Consider the following 18,654-nt stretch of genomic DNA (forward strand, 5'->3'; position numbering starts at 1 on the left):
GCTTAGTTGTATTGACATCCACTTGAGAATTGTGTTTCCACGTGTTCAAACGTAGGCCTATGTCAGGCACTGGTTTGAAGTAAAAGGTGGTCTCAGTTCTGTTCCTGTTCACTGTGGGGAATTCACTGGCAGGTTTTTTTTTTAACACAGTGAAATATTCAGTGTTAAATGAGCTGAGTTTCACCGGGACCATGTGTGTACTCTGTCAGAGTTGAATCGACACTACATTTTGCTGTGCACCGTACCTTCTCTGAAGAGCAGAGCTGTCTTGTTTATGCCCTACCGCTGTTGCCAGGGTTATGAAGGTGTTATAAAGCTCTTATGTAGGTCCATTCATAGAAAGTGAAAAGAACCCAACCATGACTGTTGATTCCAATGCATGCCGATCCCCACCTCCAAGCATGCAAAAACAGATCAGATATTAATAATTTCATATTCAAGATGCTTTTTCCAAAGGAGTCTATAATTTTCATTTTATTCTGTGATAATTTCTATATTATAAACCACTGTTAATGATGACAAGCTAGCATCTATAAAATGAACAAGAAGCAGACTGACCTCTTAACAGCAAATTCATAATTTCATCGCTTTACAAATAAACATCCGTCTTTCCTCCGACAGTAAAACAAGGTAATCGATGGGGACGCACTCACGCGTACGACGGTACGGTTCGACATAACCATTAACGCGGCGGCGATCCATAGCAACGTGCTGTAGGTATTGGCAAAAAACAAATAAAATAAAATGCAGTACTAACAACGTTCGAGTGCCTTCCCACCAAACCACACCAAGTACCAGCAGGTGCTTCAAAAAATAAAAATTAAAAAAATAAACGAGGAGAGAACCCGTTGCCGTCACAGTTCGATTCGATTTGCTGGCGAGCTTCGAGAGAGCGCCGCAGTCCACGATCGTTGGAGAACACTCTTTTCACAATGGATCCATTTCATGCCACGACAGATTTCATATCGAAAGGGTATAGAAATAAAACATCTAACCGTGTATTATTGACAATGTAACACTGACCTTGATGAAAAATACTATCACATTAAGATGGCGCTCGAGCGGCTGGTCACCGGTTGGGAATAAAGTACAGTTCATTTGTTTCCGTAATATCGAGAGGCGGTGGGGTGGGGTGGGGTGGGGTTGGGTGGGATGGGGGGGGAACGTTCCGGAAGACTTCCGAAACGCTGGACTCCGAGCCGGGCGTCAGGTCGTGAGGACGTGTTGGGGGGGGGGGGGAGGGGAAGGGGAGGGGGGTGGGGGGTGGATGGGGTTGCTTGAGAACGGGAGGGGTTTCCGTGGTGCGCCTTGGCATAAGTTCTACGACGTGTGCGCGTTCCCGCGCGTGGCCGAGGGGGGGCGGGGCCTCAGTGGGACTCCCCGTTGACGGACGAGCCCTCCCCCCGGGGGGACGAGGAGCGGGAGGCGGCCCGCTCGGCGGGGGTGTCGGACCCGGAGCCGCTCTGGCTGTGCTGGTCGGCGGGCGGGGCGGCGCCGCCGCCGGGGGCGGGCGCGGCCTTCGCCTTCTCCTTAAAGTCCGTGATGATGACCGTCAGGTCGCCCACCGTCACCTCCAGGTGCTGCGCGCTGCTCCTGTCCACGTTTTTCAACCGCGGCCTGCGGGGAGGAACCGGAGACGGGATCAGCTCAGGATCAGGGATCAGCGTTCAGGATCAGGGATCAGTGTTCACACTTTTTTTGTTTTTGCTCAAAATCCCACCACCTAATTTAAAGTTTTTAAGAGCACATGCACATAAAGCTGGACATTGCATGCATCTTGTTCTAGACCAGAGGGGTGGCAACGAGGGCCCTATCCGTTTCTGCTTTTCACGCCAACTTCTGCCCTTAATGCCAGGGGGTGGCCCCGCCTACCTCATCTTCTTGTGGCTGTTCTTCTTGACCGTGGGCTCCTTGTCGTTTTTCTCTTTGTCCGTTTTGTCCTTCTTGTCTTTCTTTGGTTGCGTGGGGGAGGCGAACTGCTGGGTCACCTGCTGCGTCACCAGCTGGGAGACGGGCCGTGGCTTCCTGGAGCAGGGGGAGGAGAGAAGCAGAGCCGCCACGCTCAACAAAACGTCCGCCCGCTAGTAAAGCAAAATGGCCGACACGGCGTCTGAGAACAAAACCCTGTGGCGAATAAATTGTAGTGTGTGGATCTTATATATATATATATATATATATATATATATATATTATATATATTTAAAAAATTATTTAAAACCCGTTCATATAGGCCATGATTCAATCAACATTCGTCGTCATTAGGTCAGGGCCCGGATAATGACGTCATAACGTATCCGAGTGGGAGCACTGATTACAGACGGAAAATGGCCGAGGGGGCGTGCCGGAGGGTCGTTCCTCCCGTCCGCCAATCGAGAACGCAGCAGGAAGCGCCCGCCTGCCAGGGTACTCCGTGTGAACGTGGACCGAAAAAAAAATCCCCCCTGCACCCCCTCCGGAAACATTAACGTCGACACGCCCCCGAGATTTTCCACGGAGACGTCCTACGCAGGAAACGCTTTTCGCGCATGCTTAAGATTTGGATTGCAAATATGTTTTTGAGGAACTTGGGATTAAAGCGGCTATTTTCTCTCTCTCCTATATCTCTCTCTCTCACACACAGACACGATAAGTGGAAACATGCATCTTGTGCATACGGTCAATTACAGATCAGCACTAAAAACTTCCACAATCAATTTTTAAGTCTGATCTTACAGACGCTCACCAGTGGCTTTTAAATGAATCACAATGTGGTTAGTGGGGAAAAAAGACAATTCCAGGCCCTTTAACGCATAATTTGGGTCGGAAGTAACATTTTAATTTGTGGTTTAAGGTAGATCTTTTTTTTTCCTTTTCTTTGTCTTTTGTCTTTTGACAAAACGTCTCACCGTTCCTGTCTTTTTTTGTCTCGACTCTATGACATCACCCCAAACATACGGGCGGCGGGAAGCCCTCTGTCTAATGACGGAGTCAGCGCCATTAGTCAGCCCCTGTTACACGGAAGGCGTAGGAGTTCTCCCGCGCGTTCTCCAGACCTGAGTGCGTAGAGTAACACCCCAGTGAGCGCTGCACAGCTGGGGGTACAGCGTTGTGCTGAGAGTGCTGCAGCTAGTCCTTCCAAACCAGGGACCTCTAACTCAGGTCCTGGAGGGCCGCCGTGTCCGCTGGATTTTGACTCATTTTGTCAATTTTTTTAGTGCTTAATTTAAGTCGCTGATCGGCTGAAGAGTCCACACGCCTCGTTTCCGAGGTCTGAGCCGCCTGCTGATGGAGAGGAAATCTCCAAAACCGGCAGAGACTGTGACCCTCCAGGACCGAAGTTCAGGATCCCAGCTCGAAACAAACTCGACAAACTCGCTCCCATCCATCGCTCGACATGCCATTAAAGGTTTTTTTTTGCAGTATTGATACGCGTATTGAGAGTGACGGATAGTGCGGCTCTCGCTCACCTCTGGATTAGACCAGCTGACGGAATGCGTGTGATGGAATTTACATGTTCTTAAACTGTATGATTAGAACTCTCAATTAGTATATGTTATTCGCCTTATGTTAATATAACAGGTTAAAATGACTGACATTTTAAATGCGCCTACTATTCCTGACACTCCTACGTACAAACCTTCCCCCAGTGCGCCAGGCGTCAAAATTAATTAGCTGTAATTGCCTTGAATGGAGGCTGCTTGCGTTTCTTTTTTTTTCTTTTTTCTCAGCAGACATTGTTATGCAGCGCGACTTATCGCTTGCGTTTCACAATTACATATTACCGCAGCTGGGTAATTTACAGGAACAGCCAGGGTTAAGAAGCTCGCTCAAGGGTGTACAAACAGCAGCACGCTTTCAGAGCCAACTGATAATTGCTCTAGGGGGAGGAAAAAAAAAAAAGTCCAAACAGGCTTAAACAAACGCACCGTTCAATTGCCGACCGCAGACAAAGCTGTAAATCTGGCCCTCAGGGGAGTTTTTATTTTTAATTCCCGGTAATTAATTGATTAATCTGACTGATTGGCCAGAGATTTCACTTCCCCAGGTGTAAACTGGCCCCTTGATCACAGGCGGAGAAGGAAAACCGGCAGTTTGCCTCGATGGCCGGGTCTGGGGATCCGTGTCGTACATCGTACTGCATGCGAAGCGGTAAGGTCCGGGGAGCGAACTGAGGCCGCGTTTTAGGTTCTGAAGAACACGGAGCGCGCGCATTTACACCCGACTGGGGCTGCGATAAAGGGGACAACCGCTGGACGGGTTTTTGGGGTCGATGTCGGCCACGCTACTGTCGAGCGGCGAGAGCACGAGGGGGGGGGCACACGATCCAGTGTTTATCTAAGGTAAATAACGTTATTTTCATAATTATGTTATTCATCCCCTATCGCGGAACTAGCTCGTCAGACTAAAACAGCACCCCCGCTCGGACAGATTTGCTTAGGGCCACCGAAATCCTAGGGCCAGCCCTGGTGCTACCGTCAACGGTAGAATTGGCAGAACTGTCTGGCGGTTACCGCTAGCTCGCGCAGGGATGGAGAGCGGGGGGCCTCTTTGGACGAATGGCTTTGCTTCGCCTCCTCCTCGAAGGTCAACCGACCCGCACTTGGATTCAACACGCGTCACCACAAAGCCGTAAAACAGGAGGCGACCGTGTCCCCAGCCCGCCTCGTTCCTCACCCGAAACCTGTCCAGGTTTCCCCTTCCCTGTTATTCAAACTGTAATTAACAGGACATAGCCCACAGTTAGAATAAAAATGAGGAATTACACATAAGCAGGGCCTAATGTATTACAGCATAGAGCTAAGCATGTAAAAGCGTCTTAAGACAGCCTTGGGTCGAATGCAAACCTGAGGCAATGTTAAACTTTTCCCACTGATTTCTAATCATTTCGGAATTCCCTGACAATTTTTAACTCGGTTTTAAAAGTTTACTTTCAATTTAGCGCCGACCTTTGAGTGAAGGATGACCTTAATTATCTTTCTGAACTCACTGTAGAAGTGAGTCAATTTCCCTGCTGGAGCAGACACTATATATTTAAGGCATTAAGCACTAGTCTATAAGTTATTAATAAGCTACAAGCTGTGTGAATTGTGGGTTTTATAGTTTTAACAGGTTAAGTGATGGCCGTTCTAAAATATTAATGGATCTGTCGAAATTCAACCAAGTAAACCAGCTTGGGTAAGAAAGATTTAGACATGCCTACTGACCCAGCTGGCTTACTTGGTTGATTTTGGACCTTTAGGGTGTGAGATCATAAATAGGTGATTAGAATGTTATTAACGGGACATTCTAATGCTTGTATAACTACTGGTAACGGAAAGCAATAGTGTTTTAGAACACTGACTATTAATTTTGAAAAATAAATCCAAAAAAACCTACTCTTCAGAGGTTTAAGGCGACGACAGATTAACCGGGAGCAAACCTAGTCTATGGTAGGTACGGAACGTATCCCAATACCTGCAAGTTCCTTCTTTTAAACAAACCAGCCAGTTTTTAAAATGACATTTTTGACTAGAATATCCTACAGCTGACTTAATAAAAGTAGTCGAAGCTTCCTTTCTTTACACGCTTTCGCTATATTAAAGTTCATTGCGCAGCTACAGAAAGCATCTCGGAAACTGAGGATTAGGCTAGTAGAATTCTGGACGAATGGATAATTTTCTTTTAATTCGTTAAAAAAAACGGGAAGGAGGTGTCATCGATAAAGAGCAGTTGATAACACGATATTAATGCATGTAAATGGTTGTAACGTAATCAAGACTCCCAAATCTACTTACCGCGTTGATGTTCCCTTTCTGACATCGCACATCATACACTTGAATGCCTCGGCGCTGTTCCTAAATGTACAAACGCTACAGTCCCAGTATCGCTCGTCAGAGGAGGGCTTGGATTGCCGCTTCGGCCTTCGAACAAAACACATAGGAAGCACCGCATCACAATCGCGATTACAGAATTCGTGTATACAGCCGGAGCAAATTTAGCTACTAACATCTGATGGGAACCTCATCTGGATCAAAGGCGATCAGATCAGACGGGGCATTTCATTCGGCACCAATAAAACAGCGAGTCCGCCATGGTTGCTACACTGTAGCGGCTCCCTCAATTCACTCGTATTGCCCTCGCTCAGAATAATCCAGCATATCTTCATAGCGCCTCTGTCTTTCAGATATGAAAAGAGGGAGTGTCTTACCTGGTCGGACTCTTTTTGTCACCCATATTGCTGAAACTCTGTTTAAACTAATATATGAACAGAATTCGATTTTTAAAAAATGACCGATGCGCCCGGATACCACAGCTCCCAGCTGTCGTGGAAACTCCAGTCGGAGGGCGGTCACGTGGTTGCAGTCTGTCCAATCAATCCGAGGCCCGTTTTCTGAAAGGAAAACAGTCGCTTGGAGGCGACAGGCTCGCAAAAACGGACTATTTTATATCTTCCTCTTTACATGTCTCACACCTTAACTCAGTCATACTACGGCGGCAATCGAACCACTTCATTAACACGCTCGTTTTCTAGTTATTTAAAGGGACGGTCTTCTTACCTGCTTAAGTTAGCCAGTGTAACAATGAAGAATACTGTATATAAAATATTATGCTTCTAGTCAGTCAACAAGCAGGCTGACAGCCAAACAAAATAAGCGTGCTTAGGAAATAAGGCGATTATATTATCCGAAACAAACGGATCTTAATAAAAAATGTTTTACTTTGGGGCCCAGTTGTTTATTGGCGACCTAGTGAGATATTGTGATACACATTTGCTTCTGATTTTCATTGTAAAAGACAATGTAAATTATTTTACTCCTTCAGTATTAAACGAAAAATTAATCTGACTGCTAAAACGTGCCCAACAGTTTTCCTTGTGTCGTTACATTGACAAAAGGCAACGGAGTTATACTTTATTCACAACATATCACATTGGGTCACTGCATTACTGGATGCACTAAAGGGTGTAAGAACATACATTATGCAATAAGGGAAGTAGAAGTCTGCAGTGCACATATATCATACTAATACCTGTATGACAGTCACCGATCTCTTCATCTGAAGAATGTGCATGTCCAAGATAAGATGTATGATCTCTGTTCAATAATACATTTTCCATACGTGTACAATCTGCACCAACACAAACTTCCCTTTTACAACACCTTCCTAAAACATTCCATTATCTCTTATCTGCTGAAAACATAAAACAACCTTTATACATACTGTACGTTATAAACACTTCCTGTTCAAAGTTATTTTTTGTGTCAATGACGACGATACAAAAAGTGCTGAATTTAACATTTTTATTACAAAATGTACCCTTGACCAGTACCCACAAAGTACCCATAGTATTTACACAGTGCAAATAAAATAAAAAAATCGAACTTAGTTCCAAAGCCTCTCTCTGGTTCAATTCCCCATTGCTGAGGGGACACAAGATACATACTTAAAATATATATATGTTCAGGGTTAATTCTATACAAAATGCAGCTCGTTGTAAACCACCCGTGCGTTTCTGGATTTCCCGCGCGCGCCAACGCAGACCCCTCAGTCGCTGAGCTCCTCCTCATCGCTGAAGTAGGCGCTCTTCTTGATCCGCGGCTTCCTGGACTCGTCCGACGTGGACGGGCGATCTGCCGCCTCCTCCGCTGCCGCCGCAGCCGCTGCCGCCTCCGCCTTGCGCGCGCGCTCCTCGTCCATCCGAGCTTGCTGCAGGATTAGGAGAGATAACGCGACCCCGCCGTCACCGGGCTACCAAAACCGCCCCCAGAACATGGGAGAAGTGCTGAGGACCTCACAGGATAAACATAACAAAGTAACAACTTAATTTTTTTTAAAATAGTAAACTAATAATTTGGCACACAATGTGGGTCTGTACATATTAAGATTAAGATAAGATGTACTTTATTGAACCCCGTGAGGTAATTTGTCCTCTGCATTTGACCCATCCTAGTTACTTAGGAGCAGTGGGCAGCTGCCTCTCTTGTGCTGTGCCCGGGGACCAACTCCAGTTCTGAGGCAAGTGCCGTGGTCAAGGGCACCTGCAGGAGCGCACCTAACATCCAACCGTCCCACCGTGAGAGATGAATTTGGGAACCATAACGGTTACGTTTTTCATTCAAATGTAATTTTGTGAACCTGAAGGAACATCACAAAATGAACGCAGCTGCAGCGCGTGTCCGTTGTCTAACCTGGAACGCGATGGCTTGACTCAGGCTGTCGAGAGCTGGGTCTTCTCCTTCATCTTCGCTCTCCTCCTCGTTGCTAACGAAACCAGACAAACGGAGCACAAATATCACTTCAACAAATGAACGCGAGAATAAACACGAGTGCACGTTTGCCGCTTGCGAATATGCGAGCCTGTAAACGTATAAGAACCGAAAACAAAATTGAAAATCACACTCAGCTGGCTGCGGCTCTTTCTATGCAGTCAAAGCCCCACCAGTCACATTTCTGGAGCATGCCGCGATAGTACTGGTCATTTGTAGAAACCTTTTTGCGCTTTGAGTGGCATTAAATCTTTCCGTTCCTCTGTAATGGATGTACCGAAGCCGCTACATTGCCACTTTGGGGGACACTTGTCCTCACATGCAAGTTGGCATTACCAGATGAAATGCGCTGATGGTGATGGTGAGAACTCACATGGCCTCGGGTTCTTCCACCTTCTTCTTCTTCTTCTTCTCCTTCTTTTTTGGCGGCTCTCTCTCTCCCAACATATTTTTAGGACACGCGTAGCTTAGATGGCCAGTGTCCTGCAATGTCAGCGAATGTTTTCGTGAAGGCACAGACAGACATAGCAGATGTCGGACTAAACCACTGAAAATGAAGCGTCCAACGATCTGACTACGGGAAGCGACTTACACCGCATTCATAGCACTTAGATTTGTCCGTGTAGTTGCGCCTTCTGATGAATTCTGTGGCCCTTCCGTTGTCAACGGCGATACTGGCTTTCACAGTTCTTCCAAACAGCTGGAAGCACAGGAAACGAAACAGGTTACGGAGAACCGCGTACGTTCAACCGGTGGCATTCTGAACTCGCTGAACTGGCTCAAAATAAACAGGCTTACTTGTTTGTTGTTGATTGCCCGTGCGCAATTGTGTGCCGATTCCTTGTCCAGGAAAAGTACAAAAGCCACGCCTTTGCTTCTCCGACTCTCCTTGTCCTTCACAATCGTCACCCTGAAATCAACAGGCGAGAAGTCACAATTAACAGCTAATGTCATTGCCACCACAGCATGGATGGGCTACACAGGGTCATTAGGGCTAAAAGAGGAGACGGGTTGAGAATATTCAGGTGAACCATCTGCATTCTAAAAGGAAGCAGGCCACTAGGAAATGCTGTGACACTCACCACATACTGCACAATTATTGTAGCAATCATAAATTAATATGTATATATTACAAATTGATGCCTGACACAAAATCATGTTGTAAGCTCATAAAATTTGTTCAAGTACTTCAATCGATAAACGTACCATTCACACAAAATATGAAAACATCATCAGATGATACTTACTTCACAACTTTTCCATACTTGGTAAATAACTGAAAGACAAGGTAAAACCACGGCAAGTTGATACGTTAAACATTTAGGTATTTCTACAGAATCGAAGCATTTTGGCTGAGTCACTAACAAAGACCAATGCCTAGGATGTTCTCATTGATACATGTTCGTGGTGAGTGAACAACCGACTGTTTATTTGGTCAGTTTGTAAGAACATTAATAACATGTTCTAAGCATCCTACTGTCGTCTGCATTTACATAGCAATATGATCACACAATTTCTGTTGAACGGGACCTACTTTACCTTGTGCAGATCGCTGTTTGTCAAAGAAAAGGGCAAATTGGATACATAGACTGTACTTCTACTCGGCGCCAACCCTCCACTCATGATAGCAGTCAAGGTTTCGCTGTAAATTTTAAACAATTAAGAGTTTAGCAAAAATGCACCGTTACTTATGAAGCCATTTCACAAAACAATGTATTAAGACCCAGAGATTAGCAACACAATACCTAAAGTCAGTAACCACTGATACAACGACGAGAAAAGCATCGTCTTTATAACTGTATGCTCTAAGTTAGCTACTGTGACAAGCTAGCTAGCAATCATTGTGCTATTGTGTGTGGCAGTTGTAGTGTTCTTCCAGTTTCCGTACTCAGATTCACCGAACTGCTAATAATCTAGACACTGTCATAATATGACATAGCTACGATCAAGTAGTGACAGTGTTATCCGTTTCAAACGTCCACGCTTTTAATGCTGCTCATTAGATAATTTATTGCAAAGTAGATTGCAACTCTAAGGTAAGAGACGTCATAGCCAGCTCAATAACTTATTCCAGCAGTCGAAGTTCTTTCGGTTAACAGTGCAGAAACTCTTCTGACTTTCTGTGCAAAAATAATTAGTAACTGTTAGCTAATCTATTTCAATCTGAAATAGTTTCGGCACCGTGTCTTACCTCCTGGCAACGTAGCTTTGTTATTGACGGATGCTTTTGTCGCGGAAAAATGACGTAATACATTTCCTTCCAATGGAGGAAAAACCTTTCCACTACACCAGAAACGACGTCACTGACACCAGGTGCATTTAAAATAATCTTCGGTGGCTTGAGTTGCAAGGAAATGTGTTTAGAACCATTGAGCAAGATTCACACGAACAATGGCAACATGTGGATTAAAGACATTATGTTACAAAAAGTGAAAATGGCTAGCTTTCCCCAATACAGTTTGAATTGAAAGAAAAATAACGAACGCCCTCATAAAAACCCACGCAGTATTTCTTGGAATACCCAAATGATTCTTCCCAACCGCACAAAAAATTTACGAAAACGAATAATGAAGAGCACACCAAATTCACGAGCATAGAGACGGAGGGGCACTTTAGCATCTGACTTGGACTTTAAGCAAACAGTCTGGTAGCACTTACAACTGAATATCCTGCTTTGGAACTTATTAATTAATAGCAGAACCATTGGTATTTGATAATGTTGTCAGGAATAACAGGTCAAAAAACATATGAGGCATGCAGATCTGTTGGGTCTTGAAAATATCTTTGAAACTGAATTATGTTATTCCTCTCTTGGCCAGCAGAGAGCACGTCTGCTCCTTTATTTCTGGCCAAAAAAGCAGTTGAGGCCCCAGAAGAGTTTATAAAAAGAACTGTAGAATTTTGTGGGGCATCTGCATGTTGAAAGGGGTTAGGAGCATGTGTGTGTGTGTGTGGTAGAAGATTGGGGTTTACGTGTGGTAAGGAATTCAACTTGTTTGTGTGTTTGTGTGTGTACGTGGATGTTGGTGGTGTGCGTGATTGTGTGAATGTGTGTTGTGCACTTTCACCAATCGCCCTCCTGAAGTCCCCGCCGTTCTCAGTGTTCCTACAGCGTGTTTTTGCCGTTTCTCCCCGCGAACGCACGTGGAGGTTTATTTTTGCCTCGGCGTTCCAAACGTCTCCGCCACCGTCTCCGCCACGGGCCCCTTAAAGGTCGCTCCTCGTTCGGGACTCGGCGCGACGCGGGTTCAGGCAGGGGTCGCCCCCAAAAACCAGGTGCCTTTCATTGATTTATACATCCTGCAGTCACACGGGTTCACGAGACCGCAAGAGCACACAAGCACAGACACTGAGAAACCCCCCGAGGTCTGACACTCCGGTGCCAAGGCCCTGCCCCCCACACCACTGTTGACTTAATTAGGCCAAGGGGGAGCCCTATTAAAATAAACAGCCCCAACGTCTGTGGAGGGGTCAGCTGGCCTTCTAAGCTCCCCTTATAAACCCTGAGGTGGCTGGAGCCCGGCGTTTGTAATGAAGCTCCGCCTCTTCCTGTCAGCTGGCCACGCCCCCCCCCCTTCCCCCGAATTAGTGTGTCTGTTTTCACCCCTCTCGTGCTTCCTGGTTCTTTTTTTCTTGTTTACACGAAGCGTGTGTCACCCCACGCAGTCTGGTCTAGCGAGGCGGCCGTAGGACTCTGCTGAGAGAAAGCTGGTCTCTTTTTGTCCCCCTTTAAAAACAGAAACCGGATATGAAGTACCTTGTCTTATTATGAATTGTGAGCGTTCGGGGACTTTTTGCAGCCCAGTGAAGGCAGGTCTTCCTGTATGCTGGGGGCAGTTGGTGGCTGAGGATGCTGCAGACGACAAGTTTTTATTTTATTGCTTTACGTCCTTTACTGAGATGAAAGGGACAGGAAGTAGAAAGGTACGGGGTCTGTTAGTCTGCCCCCCCCCCCCTTAGTTTATTTAACCAAGTCCTTCCCTTCCTCTTCACCACAGCTAATGGGCAGTAAGTGAGAGCCATTTGGCACAAAATAACTCACTAACTCAGACCAGGCTCGGGTTTATCTCAGACCAGTCTCAGGCCTAACCCAGGTCAGGCTTGCACTATTTGATCCTGTGATCCAGTCTCCAGTCTCAGACGCTCGGGACGGGGGCCTGTCGGAGCCTCCTTCATCGGCGGACTCCGCCCTTCGACCAGAACCGACGCCGCCATTCTTTTGAAGCTGTAATAAAACCGCAAGTGTTTTGTTTTTGTTTTTCTCCCTTCGCTGTCTGGCATTCCAATTAGCGGAGACTTCAAAGTGAGTAGGAAGTGCAGTTTGATGCTTTAGCTTAGAGGTCCTCCCGGGGTTTTGGTTCAGAGATGTCCTCGTTAACCCTCATTTCATTTTGTCTCGCGTAGTTAGTCACCTCGTATTTTGACCCCAGGTGGCGTCTGCTCAGCTTCAGTCGAGTCGGCTGTTTTTACGCTCGATCAGAGGTTCGAGAGGACTGGAAAGAATAGGAAGCGTATTTCTTTGACCGAACAGCGTGGGAGGCCACACGCACTCCACCTCGCCATGCATGTGCCCCGCGGTGGCCTCAGGAGACTCCAGGACCCAGCATGCCGAGCGGCAGGACTCGCGGCCCATGTTCAATTTGAGGGGAACAGATTTGTTCTCATCTGGGCTGTACCTCTGCTTGCCCTCATACAGGTCATTCATTTGGATATGTTTTGAGGATCGACTGTGTCCTGGTAAGGTTAGGTTTGGTCTTCAGAAATGATCAAGAGGGAGGGAGGGAGGGAGGGAGAGAGAGAGAGAGAGAGAGAGAGAGATAGTGAGCAGCAGAATCTTTGCACATCATGGGGTGGTTGTGTTGAGTTCCCCTGCCTTTTATCCCCACTTTGTCTCGGTGGGGGGAAATATTTAATTGCGTTTCACTCCGATGGAATTTCACTCTTCGCCGCGCTCGGATTTGCAATTCATGAGCATCTGGGAAGCGTGAAATTATTAACTTTTTTCCTGCAAAGATGAAAAAGTCTGCGCGTCACCCTTCGGCCGGGCAGCACGCAAACACCCTTTTAACACGCAGGGCGTGTTGTTCTGGCGCAGAGACCGCGAGCCACTGCCGGCCCGGCGGGCCCAGGTTCCTCCCGCGGTCCGGCCGACGACCGCGGCAGAGCCCGATCCCGAAAAGGCGGCGTACGTGCGGGAGTTCGACCGGGGGGGACGTCGCCTCGGCAGCGCGGTTACGCACTGACGCGCCGCTCGAACCCAGGCCCCCAATCAGGGGGAGGGCTGCTCTCTCCCCCGGCTCCGCGGTCCTACTGATCCAGAACGGCACTGATTACCTCTGACACCTCGAGCCTCCGGCAGCCGCGCGTTCACGCGTATCGGACGTGCTATTGGACGGGGTTCGGGGCCCAGCCTCATTAACAACCAATCACGACGGTCACAAATTAAGTTAAATCAATTAAGCTGATTTGCAGGAGAACTGAATAGGCATTTGCTTCCATATTAAACGGTTTAAATACTGAAGAAGTTCAATTAAAACGTAATTATGAACGGATCGCTGGCTCACTTCATACAGTAACTGATGCAGCAGCTATTCAGGGATCACACGGCCTTGAAATGTAGAAATATGACATATCCATGAAAATAATAATCTGTTAGGTGCATATTTGGTGAGATGCTGTATTTAACCTTGAAAAGCTTGGAGTCTAAAATGCTCATCCGGAGTGTTCTGTGCAACAGACTTGCCTGTTACCAGCCGATTTAGCTTTATCACCACCGAGTGACCTGCACCACAGAAATGCGTTCGCCCAACGCCACGCAGTGCGTTTGCCGTTCCTCATCACCTCCCTCTCGGTTTCAGGCTGAAACCGTTGCCTTCTGTTGACTCTGTCTGATGAAACGCAGGCCTGCTGCTCTAAGGCAGGGGTTGCCAATCCCGCCCAGGTTTGGGACACAGTCAGAGAGCAAATACTGTTCATTTGGACCACCAAACTGTGTTTCATGTGTAGTTTGTCGGTATTAGTATTATCAACTGTAGTTTGTTTGTAGCAGAGCGATGTCTAACCTGACTGGTTTGAATGCTTCTTGGAACTATGCAACATACAGGAAGTTATTTTTCTGTACGTATTACCTTCATACCTCTCGCAGGCCCCAGGGGGTCCCACCAGGGGGGGGGTCCCACAAAGGGGGTCCGACGTTGGCTGAGCCACTCTTCTGAGAATCAGGACATAGGAACGTGAGGACCTCAGCACTTTGGGCCTCTGTGTGGGAGGAGCACAGAGAGTTCCCTTCGCTTTGATCGCGCGCCAGGGGGCCCGATGTCCGCGTGCTGCTTCACCCACGCCCCCCCCCCCCCCGTCCTGCCCGAGCACGGGACGCATTGCTTCCAGAACGTTCCGGAGCACCCGACCGCCTTAGCACGCGAGGGCTTCGCCTCAGGAGAGAGCGATTCAGCTTTCCCATCATTCGCAGCCCTCGAGTCACAACAAGTCAAAGATTTAAAAAGAAAGCAGAACCCCCTCCCCACAGGAAGTCGACCCAAACGCTCTGGTGTCATGTCGTGTCGTGTCAGGTTTTTGGCTCTCTCCTCGTTTCGGTGTGTGGAGTGATTTACCGTCCGGTCTTCTCCTCCTCTGCAGAGGACCGCCCCGCCCCGCCACTCAGTGGATGACCCCCGGGGGGCGCTGCTCCAGAGAGCCGCGCGGCCACTTCAAAGGTGGGTTTCATTTCGCGCGGCTTCCCTCTCCTGGTTTATAATGTGCTGCTTTTGAGGCCGACAGTTAACCGGGCCCCAACCCTAACCTCGGGCTCCAGCCCGATTCCTTTTGATTCTAGTTTTTTGGGGGGTTTTTTTGTGATTAATTATGTAATGGACAGATCAGTAGAGCGTGACGTTCCGTCTGATCCTGCTGGTCACGTTCTGCCGTAGGCGGGGAGCAGGAGCGGGTGGAGGGTTTGGGCTGCTCTGTGACTCTGAGGAGTCCCGAATCGCCACCGCGCTCCCTGAGGGTTCCGCTTCGGCCCTTTCCCTGCGAGAGCCCCGCCCCTCGTGCGCCCCCGCGGGCCCTGGCCGCCGAGCGCGGCAGATTTACGGCTCTCACCTGGAGCCGGCCGGCCCGTCTGCACCCGGGACATCAGAGCCCGGCGGTGGCGGCGGCTCCCCATTTTTCACCCGAGTCCCGCCGCCCCTCAGCGGGGGTAACGGCGGACCTCAGTCACGTGCGTGTCAGCGGCCTCAGGTCCCCTGGGGGGGGGGGTTTATTATCTCAGAGGTCACTAAGCGAACATCTGCGTATACCGCCTCGGCCCTACTCTGAGCTTTCCTATTTGACGGACAAGCCCAGTGGGGCATTGTGTGTGCGTGTGTGTGTGTGTGTGTGCGTGTGTGTGTGGTGCGTGCTTGTTGTGTGTGTGTGTGTGTGTGTGTATGATAGTGTGTGTGTGTGTGATTAGTGAGTGTGTGTATGCGTGTGTGTGTGTGCGCGTGTGCGTGTGCGTGTGTGTGTGCGTGTGAGCGTGTGTGTGTGCGTGTGCGCGTGCGCGTATGTATGTATGTGTGCGTGTCTTCCTGAATATTGTGTTATACTGTTTTCGAGAACCAACAAACGTTTCAGTTACTTGTTTTGTGCTTGATTAATGCACGTGGTGAAATAGTGCATGATCAAGTTCTTGAAAGTCCTTCAGTTTAATTTCATGATGTCTGTGTGAACCCTGTTTCATGGGTTGCCGTGGTAACACTGACCCTGCTCTTCCAGTCAGGAAAGGACAGGAAACCCCCCCCCCCCCTGGTCGAAGGTGGCGGAGGATCTGGATCGGGAACGTGGGGAAATGATCCAGGTCAGAGACTCAGCGCTGCTCTTTTACACACACACCTCATACAGGCCAGCGCGGCACTAGTGTTTATTTTAATTCTGACTCCATTAGTAGTCAGGTGATGCGTTAATTATATCATTGCTTCTAATTTTATGTATTTTGCACATGTCTGTATTAGTATTATCACATTATAGTTATGGTTGAATGCTGATTAATTTAGCTTATAACACACAGTATATTATGTTTACTTTATGATACATGGTGTATTTTGTATATTTTATACACAGTATGTTGTTTTTATTTTATGATACACGTTACATTGTGTTTAATTTATAATACACAGTACATTGTGTTTAATTTATAATGCACAGTACATTGTGTTTATAATATGTGGTTCATTATATATTACACACTACATTGTGTTTGTTTTATAATACACTCTACACTTGTGGTGATTTGTGCATCCTGCCATAATGCCTCAGTCTTATTTGATTCAGCTGCTTGTTTCTTTTGTACGCTACACAAATGAGGTTTGCCCGGGGTCACTCCCTGTGTGTGGGCCCGTGCTATCGGACCCAGAGATCCGCGGGACCGAGAGTCGCTGTACAGGAAATGGCCATGCCCAACGGCGGCTAACGCAACAGCGTGCCGTTTGTCGGGGGGGGAGGCGTTGAAACACACAGCGGATTATTCTAGACTTGCGGCTGCTAGCTGTGTTTTGATGTACGACAAACACGATCAGCTCGAACTAAACAGAGTCCAGACGGGACTCAGGCCTAGGTTTTTTTTTAGTTTTTTTTTTAAACCTGAACCTTTATTTTCTTAAATGGTCTTAAAAATCTGTAACCAATTATACTGCAGTCATGCCTCACCCCTCGTTAAGGACAGAAAAATATGCTTTGACCCCATTACCAAGAGGAAGGAAAACATGTTCTGAACAACTCTTCTAATTGAGCCCTGGCCTTTATGGAGATTGTATGTAGGCTGGTTAAGCGGACAATTCCCAGGCAAGAAGAAATCCGTCATCCTTCTTTCTCAGCGCAGAGGAAGGGAGTAGATGGGGAAACCCCGTCTCTGTCTCCTTCACACATTCAGGTGGTTTCTAGGGGTCAGTGTCGGTAAACTCTCTCTATTCAGACGCGTTGCCCCCAGCCCTGCCGTTGCTTGAACGTTGTTATTTCTTGCCGTGCAATGTCAGAATTGGAGTTAGAAAAGTATCGCTATCCGTTGCGGCACGCTGCGGAAACTGGAAATACATCTCCCATAATGCAAGCAAGGCGTTTGTCTTTAAAGGGAAATCGCGTTGACCTTCGAGTCCCCTGCAGATTTAACTTTAATAACGGTGAAGCTGGACTGAGCCAAACGGCTTGTGGCTCGGGTGCGATGGGAGTGTTTCTCGTGTTCGCACGGTACGTTTTTTTTTTTTTTAATCGCCGATGCGACGGCGCTACGGCACGTTGCGGCGCCGGTGTGAGGTCACCCTCGGGCCTCAGAGCGCAGGGGCTGCGCAGGCCAGACAGAGGGGCATCCCCCCCCCCACAGGCAGTCCGGTCCGCGGCGAGAGAGAGAGGGCACTTGGTGGCGCGGTGCGAGAATCCGGGCCGGACCCGCCCTTCCAGGAGAGATCAAAGGCGATGGCGTCCGGCGCTCGCACGCAGGCGGTAAAGAGGGGCGGGGCTTCGCGCCCGGGACCCTCTGCATGGCTTTAATGAAGCGACTGCCGGGGGGGAAGGGGGAGGAAGGGGGCGGTAAAATGTGCGGGGACGGCTGTGAAGGGCGCGAAATAGCTTAGCCGCTCGCTAACGGGCCCCTCACACCTCGCCCCTTTGTCCCCGCGCACCTGTCGGAATGCAGGCCTCCTCTCTGGAGCCCCGTGCAGCAATGGCCCCCGTGAACCTAGGGAAGGTTCTTTGTATCGTGCGGCATAAGAACTCTGCTGTTTTCAGGATAAAAGAAGAACTTATTTTAAAACCGCAACTAAATGAAGTCAGTTTAATATCATTGCGTTTATTTTCTTTGGTTTTTGTACCTATTAGCAGTGGAAATGTCTTTGAAGTGCTGTGCATGAGGTGGGTAGGCCTGGACTGGGTGCGATTATGAAAAGCGACTGAACTATTTTCATATGCAAGCAGATACAAACAGTGTAGTTATATGTAAATACTTCCATCCACAATGTATTGATGGAATTTTATGGTTATATGGTTAATTGTTTCTGCATATTTGCTTCATATTTTGAAACTGAAGAATGTGGTGTTGGTCTATAATTGCAACCACTAGTAAAGACCAGCAATGTAGACTCGGTAATTGAAGGCAAGATTCTGTGCATGCAATCCCGAGCACTCATTGGCCAAGAACTGCCATGCAGATATCTGTAGTCATGGCGGGGTGGGGGGTAGGGTCAGCCAAAGCTCAGCTGGTAACAAAACTTGGTTGTTGGCATTCACACCCCCCCCCCTTCCTCACAAAGTCTCTAGTCTGACTCCTGAGGAACAGGCTACATATAAGGAACGGTGATTCCCTGCCGAGATCCCAGTTCCCCTTTGCTGACAAATGTGGTGCTCGGTAAAAGGAGAGACGTGTGTGTTTTTTTTAAATGGAGTTTTAATGGAGAAAGAGAAC

General features: G+C 47.9%; 2 protein-coding genes and 1 long non-coding RNA gene across 3 annotated transcripts in view; 1 reads left to right on the plus strand and 2 right to left on the minus strand.

The window, feature by feature from the left end:
- LOC135245427 (uncharacterized) overlaps positions 1-18,654 on the plus strand; it is a 71,839-nt gene that overhangs the window by 17,223 nt on the left and 35,962 nt on the right. The window contains exons 4-5 of the long non-coding RNA XR_010327239.1: positions 14,862-14,938; positions 15,982-16,059. This is a non-coding gene — a long non-coding RNA (uncharacterized LOC135245427). The remainder of the gene's footprint in view (positions 1-14,861; positions 14,939-15,981; positions 16,060-18,654) is intronic.
- LOC135245425 (YY1-associated factor 2-like) lies at positions 460-6,374 on the minus strand. The gene is made up of 4 exons (XM_064318463.1): positions 6,167-6,374; positions 5,754-5,879; positions 1,873-2,025; positions 460-1,617 (listed from the first exon to the last, which is right to left on the minus strand). The coding sequence occupies exons 1-4, from the start codon at positions 6,190-6,192 to the stop codon at positions 1,368-1,370; spliced, it is 555 nt and encodes a 184-aa protein (XP_064174533.1). The 5' UTR covers positions 6,193-6,374; the 3' UTR covers positions 460-1,367.
- zcrb1 (zinc finger CCHC-type and RNA binding motif 1) lies at positions 7,246-10,564 on the minus strand. The gene is made up of 8 exons (XM_064318462.1): positions 10,417-10,564; positions 9,765-9,867; positions 9,473-9,501; positions 9,024-9,135; positions 8,818-8,925; positions 8,599-8,708; positions 8,148-8,220; positions 7,246-7,665 (listed from the first exon to the last, which is right to left on the minus strand). The coding sequence occupies exons 2-8, from the start codon at positions 9,846-9,848 to the stop codon at positions 7,504-7,506; spliced, it is 678 nt and encodes a 225-aa protein (XP_064174532.1). The 5' UTR covers positions 9,849-9,867; positions 10,417-10,564; the 3' UTR covers positions 7,246-7,503.

Source organism: Anguilla rostrata, chromosome 19 (assembly GCF_018555375.3).
Source record: "Anguilla rostrata isolate EN2019 chromosome 19, ASM1855537v3, whole genome shotgun sequence".
Classification (NCBI taxonomy): Eukaryota; Metazoa; Chordata; class Actinopteri; order Anguilliformes; family Anguillidae; genus Anguilla; species Anguilla rostrata.

Coding starts and splice junctions, on each gene's coding strand:
- LOC135245425 (XM_064318463.1), bottom strand. CDS start 6,192: ATGGGTGACAAAAAGAGTCCGACCAG. Junction 5,880..6,166: donor GACAAAAAGAGTCCGACCAG/GTAAGACACTCC, acceptor TTTTGTTCGAAG/GCCGAAGCGGCAATCCAAGC. Junction 2,026..5,753: donor AGAAAGGGAACATCAACGCG/GTAAGTAGATTT, acceptor CCCCTGCTCCAG/GAAGCCACGGCCCGTCTCCC.
- zcrb1 (XM_064318462.1), bottom strand. CDS start 9,848: ATGAGTGGAGGGTTGGCGCCGAGTAGAAGTACAGTCTATGTATCCAAT. Junction 9,502..9,764: donor CAAACAGCGATCTGCACAAG/GTAAAGTAGGTC, acceptor CTTGTCTTTCAG/TTATTTACCAAGTATGGAAA. Junction 7,666..8,147: donor GTCAAGCCATCGCGTTCCAG/GTTAGACAACGG, acceptor CTAATCCTGCAG/CAAGCTCGGATGGACGAGGA.